Source organism: Sorex araneus, chromosome 10 (assembly GCF_027595985.1).
Source record: "Sorex araneus isolate mSorAra2 chromosome 10, mSorAra2.pri, whole genome shotgun sequence".
NCBI lineage: Eukaryota > Metazoa > Chordata > Mammalia > Eulipotyphla > Soricidae > Sorex > Sorex araneus.
The window spans coordinates 1,537,964-1,558,187 of NC_073311.1; the positions used below are offsets into that span (position 1 = coordinate 1,537,964).

General features: G+C 43.6%; 1 protein-coding gene across 1 annotated transcript in view; it reads left to right on the plus strand.

Annotated features, from left to right (window-relative positions):
- Positions 1–20,224, plus strand: part of AQP9 (aquaporin 9) — a 71,276-nt gene that overhangs the window by 26,699 nt on the left and 24,353 nt on the right. Inside the window, exon 2 of the mRNA XM_004602619.2 lies at positions 9,648–9,774. Coding sequence (XP_004602676.1) covers positions 9,648–9,774 — 127 coding nt within the window. The remainder of the gene's footprint in view (positions 1–9,647; positions 9,775–20,224) is intronic.

The window sequence follows — 20,224 nt, forward strand, 5'->3', positions numbered from 1 at the left end:
AGGATTGCATCCATTTTAGGGCTCCATTTAAAAGGGGAATGCTGATAACCTAAAACCTATTAGGCAGAAAGTAATCACTGTGAATCTGAAGAACCTCAGAGATTAGTCATCCAGGAGAAGCAAACTCAGGAAGATCCTTATGTTCTTTCTCTTTTGTGTTCCAAGGAATAACTGGTTCACAAATGAGGCTTCTTCATTTTCCCAAGACTGGGTCTGGAAGCTAATGAAATGCAGTTGTAGAAAAGAAGACTCCAGCTTTCCCCACCACTGAACAACAAAAACCTATAGAGGAATCTGTCCAAGGAGTTAATAAGTATCCTATCCCAAGAAAAACATAATGCATCCCAGGAAGGTATCTATTTACTATGAAAAAGAATGCTAATATTAAATCCAGTTGTATGCTGTCAAACCAGTATTCAACATAGTGTCACAGATGAGAAAACTGTGTAGTCTTCAATAGCACAGGCTCTGAAATCTAAAGGTTGCTTATCTTGGGGATATATGTACTATACTTGAAGAATCCAGGATAAGTCAAAAAGCCATTTGTAAGTGTCTTGACCAATACCCTTGTTAAGGACCTAACTGAGAGCCAGCAGGGCTTACTCCTGGCTCTGCTCTCAGAGATCACTCCTGGTGGTGCTCATGGGAATACAAGGGATCAAACCCAATCTGGCCTCATGCAAAACAAGTGCCTTACCTGTTGCACTGTCTCTCTGCCCCCTAATTCCAACTTTGAGACATCATCTTTGGCAGAATTGTTGAGTTTTCACACCTCACAACTCAACATGTGATACTTAAGAAGTAAGGAACAGTGGGCTGTTGCAAAAGCAGACCCGCATGCAGGCCACAGAGGTGGCGGTCAGTGAACCAGGAGCGGCCTCCCCAGGTTCTTCCGAAACAATGGGCGAAGGACGGGCAATGGACGTCATCCCATCTCTCCTTTATGGGGCAGTCATGATTGTCGTTACAGCTGTAGTCTCAGTCATCAGAGCTCCATCATCATAGTCTTCTCACGGACCTCAAAGTCTCTAAAGTCTCAGTTTTCCTTCTCATCTTCTTGTCTTCTCTTCACTGCCGTGCTCTCTTTTTATCTTCTTCTTCCTTTGTGCTCTGCTTCTATCTGTGCTGCTGTGCTCTCTTTTATCTGTCTCTGTAGTCTCTGACTCTTGTCTCTATATCTCTCCTCTGGTCTTCATTTCCAGTCTCAGTCTCTCCTCTCCAGTCTCCATAGTCTGTCTTTTCCTAACTTCCTTGGTGTTGTGCTCTTAAGTCCTCTGCCTTCTGTCCATGCCATGGTGCTCTGTCTCGCTCTCTCTGTCTCTGTCTCTCCTGCTCTCTAGTCTGCCGCCACTGTCTTCTTCTTCAGTCTCTGGTCTCTTCTTCTTCTGACTTCTTCTAACCCTGTGATTGTGAGGACCTTGTAACCATCCGACCTGACCTTTCTAGCCTCTAACCTCTAACTAAGTTTCTGACCCCCCCACCCCGGCCCCTTTCAGCATAGTTTATATAGAAATCATGTAGGGTGGGGATACAAAGGTGGGGTTGAATCAACAAAGAAAGGTAATCCAGGAGATTAACTCAAGGACAAAATCTCATCTAAGGAGATTACTCCAGATTACTAGGAGATCCGCTCAAGGGCAGGATTCCATTCAGGGTGCATTGCTTTCTTTTTTCCTCAGCTAGTAATCCACTTAAATCACTGTATCAATGTCATCCTGTTGTTCATCAATTTACTTAAGTGGGCACCAGTAATGTCTTCATTTGTCCCAACACTGAGATTTTAGCAGCCATTCCTTACTCATCTTTCCCAATGATTGGAGGCTCTTTTCAGGGTCAGAGGAATGAGAACTGTCTTTGTTACTGTATTTGGCATATCAACACACCACAGGGAGCTTGCCTGGCTCTTCCATATGGACAGGATACTCTCAGTAGCTTGCTGGGCTCTCAGAGAGGCATATATATTTATTTCCCTCTATGATGATGTGTCCGTGCAGTCCATGCAGTTCACTCATGTGTAAGGCTCGGCCTGAGCATGTGGAAAGTGGCCTGGAGCATGGCAGCAGTTGGGTAGTGGAGGTCGGCTGCTGAGGCTGGGTCCCTTGGAGTGGGGAGGTCTTTCACCCCCCCTCTGGGGCACCCAAGTGGAGACAGCCTGGCACAGAGTCCCGTGGCATGGTTATGGGGGCCTCATTTTATGTTCCCTTCCGTGAGAAGCTGCAGTGAGTTCTGGAGGGTGGTCAATGAGGAGATTATCTGGCACCAGCAGGAAGTGGCTTATGGGTGTGATCCCCAGATCACTGGAGATTGGGGGAAGCAGGCAGAGAATCTCTGATCCTGGGTCCTGTTGAGCCCAGAGTCCAAGATCACAAAGTTCCACATTACCTGGGTTCTGTGGGACTTCACTTACGCGTGAGACTCAGCCCAAGCATGTGGAAAGCAGCCTGGAGTATGGAAGTGGTGGGGTAGTGGAGGTCGGCTGCCAGGGCTGGGTCCCTTGGGGTGGGGAGGGCTATCACCTGTCCCCCTCTGGGGTGCCCCAAGTGCAGACAGCCTGACACGGAGTCCCATCACTTAAATAGTTGTAGTAAATTTACTTCTAATATTTCTAGCAACGTCATTTGTATGAGCACAATAAGAGATATATCAAGCTTAAAGTTTGGTTCTTCCTGAGGACATCTCACTATATATTCCAGACCGCAGTCCTCAGGCCAGGTTAGTCTTCCTAACCCCAGCAGGGTCCTTATTCTGTTACCTCTTTTGGGTCATGACAGAGTTTGTCCATGACCGTGCTCTTAACTTATGTTAAGGTATTATGGTGCTTGGCCTGGCCCATTTCGATGCCAGGGTAGCTCACAGCTTGCCCTTGATCCATCAGTCCTTTGTCAAGACCCTGCTCTTGGAGTGCTAGGAACTAAGGGCAACTGAGGCTTAATTCAAGTAAACATGGATGCCTAGGAGTAAATATTATTTTGGAGTCAATTAACTCCCATGTTACATAGATAGCATCAATTATCTTCCTATGTCTATACAAAAAGGACATTGCTAAATAAACCATACAAATGATGCAAAGGAAAGATAAAAATAATATAGGATTATTAGTTGTGCCTCAGTTGCTCTGTTGTGGGAGTGGCTCAATAGACTTAAGCTCCCTGCGGGAGCAGCAAAGACAACCCAGTGCTGTCCAACACAGATGAAACAGAAATGATATACCCTGCCAAACTTTTCCTAACAGATTTTCAAGCAAAAAGAAAAAAAAACCCCTTCTTGTATGAAATCAAGAAGTTTGGGAGGGGAGATATCTCAAAGGGCTATTGTGCAGGCAGCAGGATACCTGATCTCCAGAGCAGCCCCTGCACACTGTTGGGTGTCTTCTAGTGTCCCTACCCTAATAATAATAAAGTGAGGGAAGGAAGTTACACAGAACAGGATCACTGGAACATGATACACATGATATTCTGAATTGTCATTGAGTATCAAGTGTGGTATCAAGTCAAAGGTAGCACTCATTATGGAAGGGTGAATTGGTGTGCTGATCCGATCAGAAGAGAGGCTATTTGATAAAGCAGTTGTAATAGAAATAAAAGAATAACATGGAGATTGGGTGCACAGCTCCCAATGAAGGACCCCAGTATTGGTCCCATGACTGTGTAGTATACTTCCACCCCTACATAGTTCTTTATTGTTCTCTTTCACACTGGAGAAAGCAGCTGAGAAGACAATGGATCCGAGCAGGTTAAAAATATCACCTTGAAGTTCTGCAGAGGCCTGCACAGGTTTGAGAGGTAGGTTTAGGAAACCACACCCATGAGAACAGAATGCAACAAAAACAGAATAGCATATTTTTGGCTGTTGGCATGAAAAATAATCTTAGAGATTTATTTCTAAATGTAAAATCAAGAACATACACATTAGAGCCTGGAGCAATAGCACAGCGGATAGGGCATTTGCTTTGCACGCGGTCGACCCAGGTTCGATTCCCAGCATCCCATATGGTCCCGCAGAACAGCCAGGAGTAATTCCTGAGTGTAGAGCCAGGAGTAACCCCTGTGCATCGCTGGGTGTGACCTGAAAAGCAAAAAAAAATGCACTTAAAAAAATCATATATAGTATAGAGAGTACAACTGCATTTTGGAGAAGAGTAGTTTGGTGAGAAGATTGAGTAATAGAACCAATAAAACTTTACAGGGAATCCCCCAAATTGATAGGGTGGATATGAGGGCGGTGTCTTTTTCTCTGAGATGACACTGCTCTGATAATTTCTTAAGGCAAGATTTGGATGGGAAAATCTTTGTCAATAAAACCAGTAAGAACATCTTTCACATTTTTGAAGAGAAGAAAATTACACTGAGTACTGTCATGCAGGAACCCAGAGTGAGTGACAAATTCCCATGATACACTGAATAGCCAAGATCTGCTTCCATAGTTTTGAAAATTCTTGTGTGCGCATCAGGCAAAGCAGATATTAATAGGCAATCTATTGTCTTCCTCATTTCTGATTACACCATAACTGTAGCACTGTTGTACCATAGCAGCACTATTGTCCTGCTGTTTATCTATTTGCTTGAGCGGGCACCAGTAATGTCTGGTAGCTTGTCAGGCTCTGCCGTGCAGGCAGGATACTCTCAGTAGCTTGTCAGGCTCTCCGAGAGGGACAGAGGAATCAAACCCGGATTAGCCACGAGCAAGACAAATGCCCTACCTGCTGTGCTGTCGCTCAGCAGTTAAACATGATGTAATGCTGTAAATATAAACTGACATCTCCTGAGAAGCGATTTCTGCTGAGAAGAGCTAAAGTCCCTACATTGTTGGTTTCCCCTTCTGTTCTTTTCCTGCAGTGCACAGTTTGGATTAAAGATCTAGATTTCAGACCTGAATCCATCAATTATATTAGGAGAACATAGGCAGAATCAATGATTCAATGCCAATGGTAAAGCAAATGGAAGTTAGGCAAATAGGACTACATCAAACTAAGAAACTTCTGTACCACAAAACAAATGATGATCAGAATAAAGATAATTCATATACAGGGACAAAATATTTGCTCACCACTCATCTGACAAAAAGAATCTAGTATCCAAAATATATAAAGCATTAGATAATTGTAACACTGTAGCACTGTTGTCCCGTTCCTCAATTTGTTCAAGCAGGCACCAGTAACGTCTCCATTGTGAGACTTGTTGTTATGGTTTTTGGCCTATCAAATACTCCACGGGTAGTTTGCCAGGCTCTGCTGTGTGGACGGGATACTCTCAGTAGCTTGCCAGGTTCTCCAAGAGGGATGGAGGAATCAAACCCAGATCCGCTGCATGCAAGGCAAACACCTTACCCACAGTGCTATTGCTCCAGTCCATTGGTTAACTGTAATAAGAAAAATTTAAAAAGTCGACCCCATCAAAAATGGGGAGAATATATTAATACAAAACTTCTCAAAAGAGACATTCCAATGGCCAAGAAGTATATGGATAAATGAGTTGCATCACTAGTCGTCAAGGAAATGCAGATCAAAACAGCAATGAGATATTACCTTACATCACAAAGAACAAAAATAATCAGTATTGGCATGGATGTGGAGGAAAAGAAACCCTCATCTACTGCTGGTGGAGATATCAATTGTTTCATTCTTTTTTTTTTTCAAAACAATATGGACATTACTCAAAAACTAAGAATTGCACTTTTATAGGCCCAACAATCACACTTCTGGATATAACCCCAAGGTTCCAAAAATCTATTCAGAAAAGACATTAGTACGCCTATATTAATTGCAAGATGGAGCTATCGGCCATCACGCTCTGAACCCCTCACACTCTCCCAAACCCAGCTTACCATCTCATTTTAGACAAGGCGCAGCTCAAAATGCCATGCATGTAACTCTATGCGTGATCCCTGCTGGAACTCTACACGTGATTCCTGATGGACTTCACTGGCTGTTTTGCAAGATTCGGACAAAATGGCATAGCATCACCACCTGCTCTGGCTGGGCTGAGTCACAGCACCGTCGGACATAGAGCCATGGCAGCAGTGCACGCAGTGGCTCATTCATTGTGAGGTGCTATCAGCCAAACACCGAGTGACCTGGGACTCGGCACAGGTTTTCCACCTGGCACAGACCCTCCTCGATAGGGCCCTCCTCTGCCAGCTGCTCAACAACCTCTGGGCTCACTCCATCATCCTCAAGGAGATCAACTTGAGGCCGTAGATGTCCCAGGTGCTGCCCAGAGACCCAGGCAGGTGCGTGTTTGTCAGTGTGCAGATAGTTACAACATGCCAGTTGACCAAAAGCTTACATTCGGTAGACTGAGAACACCTATAAAGGCGAATAGAGGCCGCCCCAAAAGCCTTGGTCCCACTCAGAGAGCCCATCAAGCTACTGAGATTATCCCACCCGCATAGTAGAGCCTGGCAAGCTACCAGTGGTGTACTCAATATGCCAAAAACAATAACAACGATGGTCCTCATTCCCATTACCCTGAAAGAGCCCCCAGTTGCCATCAGGCCAAACTAGCATGCAACAGGGAGGAATGGAGATGTTACTGGCACTCACTCGAGCAAATTGATGAACAAAGGGATGACAGCGATACAGTGATATTAATTGCAAAACCTGTAAACAACCCAAGCATTCAAGAGAAGATGACTGGATAAAGAAAATAATATATATCACATATACACACATCTTTACATATCTATATATGAGACACATTGAAATGATACTAGGGCATAAGAAAAACTAAAATTGTGCAATTTGTCTCTATATAGAGAGAACTGGAGTATATCGTGATGAATAAAGTTATCCATGAGAAAGAGATGTATAGAATGATCTCTGACAAGAGATATATAAAACCCAGAGAAAGAAAACAAAAGCAACAGAATCAAAAACTTGTCTAAAGAGTGCAACTTATTGGGGCACCGAGAGGTGGGTAGTGGGTAGTAATGGGAGTGGGAGGCAGGGCATGAGAGAGGGACCCTGGAATAGTGGTGGCAGATGTGGTGCTGAAATGTTATGTACATGATACCCTAAAGTTAACAGCATTAGCATTGTAGCACTGTCCCATTATTCATCGATTTGCTCAAGCGGGCACCAGTAACGTCTCCATTGTGAGACTTACTACTGTTTTTGGCATATAGAATACACCACAGGTAGCTTGCCAGGTTCTGCCATGTGGGCAAGATACTCTCGGTAGCTTGCCAGACTCTCCGAGAGGGGCGGAGGAATCGAACCTGTGTCAGCGGTATACAAGGCAAACGTTCTACCCGCTGTCCTATCACTCCAGTCTGACAGCACTATAAAATTATAAATCATGGTGACTAAGATAAAAATTAAATTAAATAGTTATTTAAAAATGCATACCCATGGAGTTATTTGAAGAGGAACGAGGGAATATGTTCCTGCTGAGAATTTATTTAGTACAGTGGCATCTGAAACCAGCTCTGTTATCAAAGCCCAAGTCTGTCTTGTCTATTGTGACAGTTTACAAGCCTTTCCTCTTCTCTCTCTGCCTAATAGCAAAAATAAAACAAATTAACATATCTCAGAATGGAGGACTGATGAGGAGCTTTTGTTTTGTTTTGTTTTTTGAGGAAGGGGGTTATGTACACAAGGTGGTGCCTGGGAAATACTTCAGGCATGGTGCTCCAGAGGGTGTTCCTGGCAGTACACTGTGGGTCATGCAATGCTGGGATAAAACTGGCCTCCAGAGCACAGAGCATGGGCTGGACCTTGATACTGGCTCTCCAGGACCAAATCTGTACTCTTTCTTTCTTTGTTAATCTTTGGGGGAAGAGTGTTGGTCCACACTACGTGCTCAGGGGCCATTCCTGGAGGTGCTGGGGATTAACCCGAGATTAATTGTATACAAGACAAATGCCTCAATCCCGTACCATCTCTTAGGCACTCTTTCTCTGCCCCCTTCACACCCCAGTGCCAGGTATCAAACCCAACGCCTCAGGTAAATTGATCTGCTGAGCTCTAAAGGGGGAATCTCTTCCTTCAGAAATACATATGTGTCTCATCTGTATTAAATGGCCCTTATTTGTAAACTATATTGATTCCCAGGAACGATATTGAGAATTGATTAATTTCTATCAGTATGTTCTTTATGGGGCTGGAGTGATAGCACAGTGGGTAGGGCGTTAGCCTTGCACATGGCCAACCCAGGTTCAATTCTTCCATCCCTCTTGGAGAGCCTGGCAAGCTACTGACCTGCACGGCAGAACCTGGCAAGCTACCCGTGGCATATTCAATATGTCAAAAACAGTAACAACAAGACTCACAGTGGAGACATTACTGGTGCCCACTCAAGCAAATCAATGAGCAACAGGATGACAGTAACAGTGATACAGTGATGTTCTTTATGAGCACCATCTCATATCTCAGTTATAGACCTTTCTTCTCATCCTTTCATGACAAGACACAACAACTGGTTGTAGTCATAAATGTATTTATCCTGAAACCTTCCCTCATGTGCCCTTAGCAGTATCTCTCACTTATGGCTGACCTCCCCCTTACGTTGGTTGCTCTTCTGTAGTCATGAAACACAGTGTGAAATTAGTGTTCTTGAAGAAGTCTGACAGACACAACATGTAAATTCCGGTAATCTAATGATTCTACAGTCACAGATGCACTCCTCTGAGACTACACTAGCTGGTTTTTGATTATTTGTTTTATTTGTTTGTTTGGTTTTGGTGTTGTTCCTTGCTCTGCATTCAAGAATTATTCCTGGCAATGCTTGGGGCTCATATGGGATGCAAGGATCGAACTCAGGTCTACACCTTGAAGGAAAATGCCCTGTCCACTATAATATTGCTCTGGCCCTACACTAGCTCTTTAAAGAGTCACATGGTGATCATTTGGGGTCGTGTTTTCCTACCAAACTGGTATGTGATGACTCCATCCTTTTCAGTAAGTCTCCCTCACTTCATTCCCTTATTGAACCTTGATTAGATGGTTTTATTTGGTTGTTCAATGAAAATACAGAGCCTATGTTTTTGAAGGAGATATATGATGTTAGTATCCTATTGTTTGTGTGACCTCAAGATTCATTTTATGGAAACCCAGAGACTGAAGTGATGGCATTAAGAGCTAATACTGGGACTGAAGCGATAGCACAGCAGGTAGAGTGTTTGTCTTGCACGCGGCCGACATGAGTTCAAATTCCAGCATCCCATATGGTCCCCTGATCACTGCCTGGAGTAATTCCTGAGTGCATAGACAAGAGTAACCCCTGTGCATTGCCAGGTGTGACCCAAAAAGAAAAAAAAAGAGCTAAAACTTTTGGGACATGATTAGATCTATAGGTCAATGGGGATTAATCTCATTAGTGCACTGAGGGACATCCTAGAGAGTGTAGTTTTTGCTGTTCTAGAAGGAAACAAGACTGCAAATAGAAAGAGGGCCCCCACCCAACCATCCCATCACTTGATCTCTACAACTGATACTACAAATAGATACATTTCTATTTGCAAACAATTTACTAAAATTTAATTAAACTAATTAAATCATTAATTAAATCATTAATTATTTTAAAAATCATTAAAAGTAAACTGCAGTGCTTAAATAAAAATAAAAATGTTTTAAAAAGTGAAAGTACTTCTCATTGCAGAGGCTTTTATATGACAGTCTCCAGTTACACTTCAATTTCCTCTCCTCCCAGGTTCTTGGATGTGGCTCTGTTGCCCAAGCTGTCCTCAGTCGAGGACAAGGAGGGGGAGTTGTCACTATTAACATTGGCTTTGCAATGGCAGTTGTGATGGCGATTTATGTGACTGGAGGTGTCTCTGGTAAGTAATGAAAAAATAATAACTGCTCTCAACACCGTGGCTCTGATGGGCTAACACAATGTTGGCTGTTTGGTGTGCTTTCATTCACTTAGATGTTGACAATCCTAAAATAATATAAATTTGAGTCATTTGGCAGGGGAATGGGGGGGCTATGTGTTTCACACCTGATTGTTTGCTCAGGAGCCCAGTTATGGCTTTCTGTCAGAGTACACACCTGGTAATGCTCGAGAGACCATATATGGTGCCAGGATCCAAACCACTGTCATGGCTGCGACTGCATGCAAGACAAGCACCTTAGCCTCTGTTCTATCTCTTCAGTCCCTTAATTCTAACTTTATAGATGGCGAAGTATAAATTAGCAGCAAATAATAACTGACCTGTATAAATGCAACATTTAGCAAGAGGAAAGTGAGAACTTGAAACTCAAAACTGGCGACTGTGTCATATTCTTCATCTGTAAACACACTCTTTGACATGCTTTACTCCACACCTGAAAGTCACTTCCCACTAACCTGTGACTGGCTTAGTAAAGAGTCTTCAACTGAGGCAAGTCCCAACACTTCCATTATAGTGATGAGAAAATCTAGGTCTCTGGTGCTTTTTTGGAAAAGCAGTTTTGACCCAGAAAGTCCTGGTCCAATTCTTTCCTTAAGGGTGGGCCAATTAGAAGCCATTCTCAGGGGTTTAGGAGCAAAATGGAACTATGATGGTTAACACTTACCAGGCACTTAAGACTGGACTAGTCACGATCAAGTTGCCAAGGGCACCTGGGCGCTTTCAGAATCTGCTCTGAACGCTCAGAGCACTCAGAGAAGGAAGGAACCGAGGAAGCACTGCGAGCGGGGCACAGGGCTGGGTGCAACATACCAGTTCCTTTCTCTGCAGCTGTACTTTGAGAAGAGTGTTGCTTTTTCCATTCTTCAAGAAACCAGAACTCCAGGGGATTAAGTAAATTGTGAAAGTGCCATAGCTGGTGAGAGGCAGAACAAAGGTCTGGTCCAGGTTTGCATGACAACAAAATTTTGGTCAGTTACTACTCAAGCTTCCTGCCGGTCCCATTGGAAGGTGCCTAGAGGACTCAGTGCACTGCTCTGGTGAAGTCACTGCCATTGGGGTTGTGAAGAATGATGCTTAGACTCCCTGGGAGCCAACTGGAATGGCCATTTGTCAGCTAGAACCCTCTCATATCACAGTCAGACTTAGATTTTAGAGCACTCAGGTTCCAGATTCCTGTCTCTGGGGCAGGAACAGAAGTACTGTTCAAACTTCCTATTGAGTCCTTCCTGTGATGCCAGCCCTGCGGGATCCTGCTGAGTGAATCTGGACCTGCTAATGGGGCAGTGTTGACCCCAGACACAGCACAACTCGGTTATGACAGGTCTACAGGCTGCTCTGATGCACTACATACCCCCCTTCATCTCCACACTGTACTTTCTGCAAACCCAGTCACATAAGTGTGGGTACATTCACAGTTAGTTTATAGGGAGACACGTTTTGTCTATTTGATCAATGCCTGATGTTTGCTTAGAATGCATGGCACCTGACCCACCAAAGTAGTTACTATCCTCCCCCACTCTCTTTGCCACGTGTGTTTGAGTTCCACTTAGATGCTTGGGAATTCTGGTGGTCCTCTTAGAGGGGAAAGGGGGAGGGGCCAACAGGAAGACCAAAAAAAAAGAGTTGGAGTGGCCTGGAGTCTTCGCAAGCAGCACCCAGATCGTGTTCAGACCTTCAGCTCAGGGGAACACGACCAGAAGCACAGGGACTGCTTATGCTATAGATCACCTCCTCAGTCCGGGAGGGCCAGGAACTGAGGACATACTGGGAACCCAGCACTGGGGAGTGTGTAGACCACAGCTGCTGGCCAGCAAGTAACTCCCACTCAAGGAGGTCACACTGCAGAGTAAAGGGCAGGCATGTGTGTGTGTGTGTGTGTGTGTGTGTGTGTGTGTGTGTGTGTGTGGTGGGGAGGGGGTTGATATGGGTCTGGTGTTGGTGTGTAGCAGAGAGTCTCTTGCCCGCAAGCCTGGCTGTCTTCCCTGGGGCCCCTCCGAGCGGTTGGGCTCCAGCTTCCCTCCCCACCTCGAGCAAAGCTCTCAGCAGCTGAAGACCACCGGAACCTAGCTACCGGCAGAGGAACTCAGGTGTGTGTAATCCCATCAACGGCCAACATCCAGAGAAAGACTAAAAAGCAAGCTCTCAGAGCGCGATATCTTGTAACTTACTTCTCCCTTGGGAGAAACTGGAAAGCTTCTGAGAGTTTCCTGCCCACATGGGACAGCCTTGCAAGCTTCCCATGGTGTATTCATATGCTAAATCCAGTAACAAGCTGGATCTCATTCCCCTGACCCTGAAAGAGCCACCAGTGTGACATCGTTGGGAGGGCCAAGTCAAGAGAGACTTCTAAGATCTCAGGGAAAGGATGAAATGAGAGGTTACTGAGCCTGCTCGAGAAATCGATGAATAACTGGATTTCGTGATCATGATTGTGATTGTTGGTGTGTATGTGTAATCTGTATGCTGTGTGTGTTGTGTACTGGATGTGGGTTTGTGGATGGAGGTGGTAGCTTGTGGATGGATATGTGTGAGTGAATGACTTTTTCATACCCACTGCAGCTGGCAGACAAGTCTGCTGACCCCTAGCAGACTTACAAATGCAACCAGGGTCCCCTGGCTGCTCAGCGCGACACTGGTCACACTGCTTGGCCTTTCTCCCAGTTGAACTTGACAAACAAGGTGTTATTGTGCAAAGTCCCCCATGAAGCCACTCATTACCACCTGTAGCCAGACTTGACATAGTCTGCTCTTGACATAGCATTTTACAAGAAATGAGAATTGATAGGGAAAAGCCAGTAACAAATGTTATCTTGGTTCCAGATTCACCTGTGGGTGGGGGCAGAAGGGATCTGTTCTGGACAGTCAGAGAAGGCTCACCCCACTCCCATTAGACACCCTTCTTGGCAGGTGACCCAGTCCCTGCTCTGGGCACTCGATGGGAATAATCTACCCATCTGGCCCTTGGTGAAGCTGCAGCCTGACAGCTACCCTCTGCTTCCGGTGCTCCTGTTCTTTCTACTTGGCAGTTCTGCTGTGTCCTTGGTAAGCTGATGACGCTCACCTCTACATTTTCCTCCATGCTCTGCACCCCACTCCCAGGGCCACGCCCAGACAGACCCTCTCTGGCCTCCTCACAGATCTGTGGTCTGGTACCTAGCCAAAGCCTTCTGATTCTCATCAGTCCTCACACTTCAGCCCCTACTAAGTGTTTGGCATCACCAATTGGGTCACCTGCTTCAGGGTGCTAAGAAACACAAACCCAGCTTCCTGACAGCCAACTCACTGTGGGCACATTAGAAAGTATTTTCCTGTCTTTTTTATTTCCTCATTTGATTCTTCTTTCTGTTTGAGGGCCACATCTAGTGGTGTTCAGAGGCCACTCCTGATTGAGTTCAGGGGGCCATGAGGTACTGGGAGGGAGGTGAGATTCAGAGTTCATCTCCCTGGGCCCCGGCAGTGATTTCTTGGGGCTCCTATTTTTACCCACAGGATTCACCTCCCGTGTGGTGTGACAGTAGCTGGCCAGGGACTATTCCCCAGAGTCTTCAGGAACATGGTTTGGGGGCAGCTTCAGGAAGTTTCCAGAGCCCTGGGCTCTGCTCTGTTCTTCCCACTCTGTTTGTAGCTGTCCTTGCAGCTGAACTCCTCTAGTCTGGAGCTGAACCCAAATATCCAACTAGAGGAGAGAGGAACAATAATATATCAGATAGGGCTCCTGCCTTGCACACAGCCTACCTGGATTCTATCTCAGGTATCCCAAACAGGCCTGCAAACTTGCCAGAAGAATTCCTGAAAGCATGAATAACCCCATGTTGGAATTAGTTTACAGAAAACCATCATTAACATGTATTGTAATTAACAAAATATCAGTCAACTAAAAACGTTTTAAATAAGAATTTAAAACAAGGCCTCTACCTAACACCATGTACAAAAGTCAGATCAAAATGGATTAAAGACCTCAACATCAGACCAGAATCCACTGGGTACATTGAAGACAAGGTTGGCAAAACCCTCTGCTACATTGAAGCTAAAGGTATCTTCAAAGATGACACACCACTGACCAAGCAAGTAGAAACAGAGATAAACAAATGGGACTATCTTAAAATAAGAAGTTTCTGTACCTCAAAAGAAACAGTGACTAGAATACAAAGACAGTCTACAGAATGGGAAAGGATATTTACCCAATACCCATCTGATAAGGGGTTGATATCAAGGATATACAAGGCACTGGTTGAACTCTACAAGAAGAAAACACCCAATGCCATCAGAAAATGCAGCGATGAAATGAACAGAAACTTTCTCAAAAAAAGAAATTCGAATGGCCAAAAGGCACATGAAAAAATGCTCTTTATCACTAATCATCAGGGAGATGCAGATCAAAACCACAATGAGATACCATCTCACAAAACAGAGACTGGCACACATCTAAAAGAAGAAAAGCAACCGGTGTTGGCATGGATGTGGGGAGAAAGGGACTCTACTGCTGGTGGAAATGCTGTCTGGTTCAGCCCTTTTGGAAAACAGTATGGACATTCCTCAAAAAATTAGAAATTGGAGTCGCCGCCCACAAACAGCCTCTCTGGATCCTGATCAAGTCACTTAACAGCCATGATCCCAGAGACTCAGAAACAAGTCTCAGAACCCAGTGGCTTTTGGCAGAAATGCGTCCGGACTCTGCATTAGGTTACCAGCCCTGGGCCACCCTAGGTGGGAAAGGGTGCCATCGCACTGCCTTTTCCCTCAGGCGGCTCAGTGACGGCCATCTTTCAGAAGCCAATGGACAGACAGGTATGGGCCCGCAGTGACAAGACACTTGGGGCCTCACGGGATGGGAGTGGAGCAGGCCCTTTCCTCCCCCGCCCCAACTAGATCCTGAGTCGCCACCCACGAGCCTCTCTGACTCCCTATCAAGTTGCTTAACGGACATGATCCCAGAGACTCAGAAACAAATCTTTGAACCAACCGGCTTCTGGAAGAAATCCCTCCTGATTAAATTATTAAAATTTCAGAACTCCCAAATCACATAGCCACATGACATCACATGCTATTCACAATCATCAATAGAAAACAAACAGTCCAATGTTGCCTTTTTGGCAGATCTGAGTGTTGGGGTAAAATCTCAAATAATAATGGTGGGTCTGCAATGCCAAAAAGGGAGAGACAGAGAGAGTGATTCAATAAATTTGAATTTTACCAGTCAAAAAAAAATAATGGTGGGTCTGGTGTTGAAATATTGAATGTAATCAAAGTAGAGTTAAAGTTATGTGAAAATCATCTGCCACACAGGAAGGGGCAGGGTGTGGGATGGAGGTTATACTGGGTTTTTGGTGGTGGAAAATATGCGCTGATGAAGAGACCCGTGTTTCATCACTGTATGACTGAGACTTAAATCCAAAAGCTTTGTAACTGCTCTCACAGTGATTTAATAAATAAATTTATATAAAAAATTAGAAATTGAGCTCCCATTTGACCCAGCAATACCACTTCAGGGAATATATCCCAGAGATGATAAAAAGTATAGTAGAAATGACATATACACTTATATGTTCATTGCAGCACTAGTTACAATAGCCAGAATCTGGAAAAAACCGAGTGCCCGAGAACAGATGATTGACTACAAAAACTTTGGTACATCTACACAATGGAATACTATGTAGCTGTTAGAAAAGATTAAGTCATAAAATTGCATATAAGTGGATAAACATGGAAATCATCATGCTAAGTGAAACGAATCAGAAAGAGAGGGACAGACATAGGTAGATTGCACTCATCTGTGGAATATAAAGTAACATAATGGGAGACGAACATCCAAGGATAGTAGAGATAAGGACCAGGAAGATTTCTCCATGCCTTGTAAGCTGGCCTCACATGATGGGGGAAAAGGCAGCTTAGATAGAAAAGGGAATACCAAGTAAGGGATGCTTGGAGGGCTCGCTAGGGATGGAAGATATGTGCTGAAAGTAGACTATAGACCGATCATGATGCCCACTTAATACCTGTATTGCAAACCACAACACACAAAAAGAGAGAGAGACCGAAAGGGAAATGCCTGCCAGAGAGGCGGGGTGGGGTGGAGACAGGGTAGTGGTGGTGGTGGTGGGAGGGATACTGGGATCATTGGTGGTGGAGAATGGGCACTGGTGGAGGGATGAGTACTCGATCATTATATGATTTAAACATAAGTTTGTAAGTCCCAAGGGCTGATTCTTTGATAAAATAAACAAGACTGATAAACCACTAGCAAGACTCAAAAAGAAAGAGAGAGAACCCTAATAAACAAAATCAGAAATGAAAAGGGCAACATCACAACAGAAACCAAAGAAATTCAAAACATCATCAGAGACTACTTTGAAAGTCTATATGTCATGAAACAAAAGAACGTAGAAGAAATGGATAAATTCCTAGATTCCTATTATCTCCCAAGGCTGAATCAAAAAGACCTAGAATACCTGAATAGATTCATTAATATCAAGGAAATTGAAACTTTAATCAAAAGTCTTCCCAAAAATAAAAGCTCAGGTCCAAATGGATTCACTAGCGAATTTTTTCAAACATTTAAAGAGAACCTATTTCCAGTTCTTCTCAAGCTTTTCCAGAAAAGTGAAGAAAAAGAAGCTCTCCCAAACAGTTTCTATGAGGCTCATATCGCCCAAATACCAAAAGCAAACAAAGACCCCACAAAAAAAGAAAACTATAAGCCAATATCCCTGATGAGCATGGATGCAAAGATTTTCTTTTTTTTTTTTTTTAATTAGAGAATCACCGTGAGGGTACAGTTACAGATTTATACACTTTTGTGCTTATACTTCCCTCATACAAAGTTTGGGAGCCCATCCCTTCACCAGTGCCCATTCTCCACCACCCGTAAACCCAGTGTCCCTCCCACCCTCCCCAATCCCATTTCCCCCCAACCCCACCCTGCCACTGTGGCAAGGCATTCCCTTCTGTTCTCTCTCTCTAATTAGCTGTTGTGGTTTGCAATAAAGGTGTTGAGTGGCCGCTGTGCTCAGTCTCTAGCCCTCATTCAGCCCGCAACTCCCTTCCCCCACATGGCCTTCGACTACAATGTAGTTGGTGATCGCTTCTCTGAGTTGACCTTTCCCCGGAACGTGAGGCCAGCCTCGAAGCCATGGAGTCAACCTCCTGGTACTTATTTCTACAGTTCTTGGGTGTTAGTCTCCCACTCTGTTATTCTATATACCATAGATGAGTGCAATCTTTCTATGTCTGTCTCTCTCTTTCTGACTCATTTCACTCAGCATGAAACTTTTCATGCCCATCCACTTAACTACAAAATTCTTGACCTCCTTTTTTCTAACAGCTGCATAGTATTCCATTGTATAGATGTACCAAAGTTTGCTCAACCAGTCATCCGTTCTGGGGCATTCGGGTTTTTTCCAGATTCTGGCTATTGTAAACAGTGCTGCGATGAACATACATGTGCAGATGTTGTTTCAATTGTACTTTTTTGCCTCTCTGGGATATATTCCCAGCAGTGGTATTGCTGGGTCAAATGGGAATTCAATATCTAATTTTTTGAGAGTCGTCCAAATTGTTTTCCAGAAGGGCTGAACCAGTCGGCATTCCCACCAGCAGTGAAGAAGGGTCCCTTTCTCCCCACATCCTCTCCAACAGCGGTTGCTTTTGTTCTTTTGGATGTGTTGGATGCAAAGATTTTCAACAAAATATTAGCAAATAGAATTCAACAATTCATCAAAAAGATCATACACTGTGACCAAGCAGGATTCATCCCGAAGATGCAAGGATGATTTGCCATCTGGAAATTAATCAACATAATCCATCATATCAACAAAAGAAAAGATAAAAAACATATAATCATATCAATAGATGCAGAGAAAGCATTTGACAAGATTCAGCACCCGATTATGATGAAAACTCTCGCCAAAATGGGTATCGAATGAAATTTCGTCAATATAGTCAAAGCCATCTACCACAAGCCTATGGCAAGCATAATCCTCAATGGAGAAAAACTAAGAGCCTTCCCTCTAAGATCAGGGATGAGACAAGGATGCTCACTCTCTCCACTTCTGTTCAACATAATACTGGAAGTGCTTGCAATAGCAATTAGGCAAGAAAAATATATTAAGGGCATTCAGGTAGGAAAGGAAGAAATCGAGCTCTCACTATTCACAGATGATATGATACTATACTTAGAGAACCCTAAGGCCTCTACCAAGAAAGTCCTAGAAACAATAGATTTGTATAGCAAAGTTGCAGACTATAAAATCAATACCCAAACGTCCATGGCTTTCCTATACTCAAATAATGAGAGAGAAGAAAGTGACATGAAAAAATTCAATCCCATTCACTCACAATCATGCCTCAGAAAGTCAAGTACCTTGGAATCAGCTTGACTAAGGAGGTAAAGGACTTGTGCAAAGAAAACTGCAAAACGCTACTTCACGAAATAAAAGAGGACACAAGAAAATTAAAACATATCACTTGCTCATGGACTGGGCAAATTAACATTGTTAAAATGGCAATACTCCTCAAAGCATTGTACAGATTCAATGTGATCCTTATAAGGATACCCATGACATTTTTCAAAGAAGTGGATCAAACATTCCTGAAATTCATATGGAGCAACAAACCCCCATGAATAGCTAAAGAAATTCTGGGGAAAAAGAAGATGGGAGGCATCGCCTTCCCCAACCTCAAACTCTACTACAAAGCAGTAATAATTAAAACAGCATGGTGCTGGAACAAAGGCAGAGCTGCAGACCAATGGAACAGGGTTGTGTATCCTATACACACCCTCAAATATATGATCATCTAATCTTTGATAAGGGAGCAAGAAACGTGAAGTGGAGCAGGAAAACCTCTTTAACAAATGGTGCTGGAAAAATTGGACAGCTACATGTGAAAAATGGGCTCAGATCTCTACCTAACACCATGTACAAAAATCAGATCAAAATGGGTTAAAGACCTCAACATCAGACCAGAATCCATAAAATACACTGAAAACAAGGTTGGCAAAGCCGTCCACAACATTGAAACTAAAGATATCTTCAAAGATGACACACCACTGTCCAAGCAAGTGGAAACAGAGATTACCAAGTGGTTAATTTGTTAAATTAGCTAAAAATTTGCTTAAAAGATCTTAAACTAAGAATCTTCTGCACCTCAGGGGCTGGAGCAATAGCACAGCGGGTAGGGCGTTTGCCTTGCACGCAGCCGACCCAGATTCGATTCCCAGCATCCCATATGGTCCCCTGAGCACCGCCAGGAGTAATTCCTGAGTGAAGAGCCAGAAGTAACCCCTGTGCATCGCCAGGTGTGACACAAAAAGCAAAATGAAAAAAATCTTCTGCACCTCAAAAGAAACAGTGACCAAAATACAATGATAGTCAGCAGAATGGGAAAGGATATTTACCCAATACCCATTGGATAAGGGGTTGATATCAAGGTTATACAAGGCAATGATCGAACTCTACAAGAAGAAAACATCCAACCCCATCAGAAGATAGGGCAATGAAATGAACAGAAACTCTCTCAAAGAATATATCTGAATGGCCAAAAGGCACATGAAAAAACGCTCTTCATCACTAATCATCAGGGAGATGCAGATCAAAACAACTATGAGATATCATCTTACACCACAAAGACTGGCCCACATCCAAAAGAACAAAAGCAACCGGTGCTGACGCAGATGTGGGGAGAAAGGGAGTCTCCTTTACTGCTGGTGGGAATGCTGACTGGTTCAGCCCTTTGCAAAACAGTATGGACTATTCTCAAAAAATTAGAAACTGAGATCCTATTTGACCCAGCTATACCACTTTTGGGAATATATCCTGGAAAGGCAGAAGAGTATAGTAGAAATGACACCTGCATTTGTATGTTAATTGCTGCACTGTTTACAATAGCCAAAATCTGGAAAAATCTCGAGTGCCCAAGAACAGATGATTGGTTAAAGAAACTTTAGTATCTTTACACAATGGAATACTATACAGATGTTAGAAAAGATGAAGTAATGAAATTTTCATATAAATGGATCAACATGGAAGTATCATGTTAAGTGAAATCAGTCAGAAAGAGAGGGAGATACATAGAAAGATTGCACTCACCTGTGGAATATAAAGTAATAGGTTTACTGGAATTTGAGTAAATTCTGTAACTGTACCTCACAGAGATATATTAAAAAATAAAAATAATTTAAAACATTTTTAAATGAATTTAAAACAAGGGCTGGAGTGCTACTACAGCGGTGCCTTGCATGCGACCAACCCTTGTTGATCTCTATCATCCTATATGGTCCCTAGGCCTGAGCAGGACTGATTCCTAAGCACAGATCCCTGAGTACTACTCAGGTGTATCCCAAAGGTCACCCAAAAAAGTAAATAACTAAAAATAAAAACAATTGCTGTGTTTATAT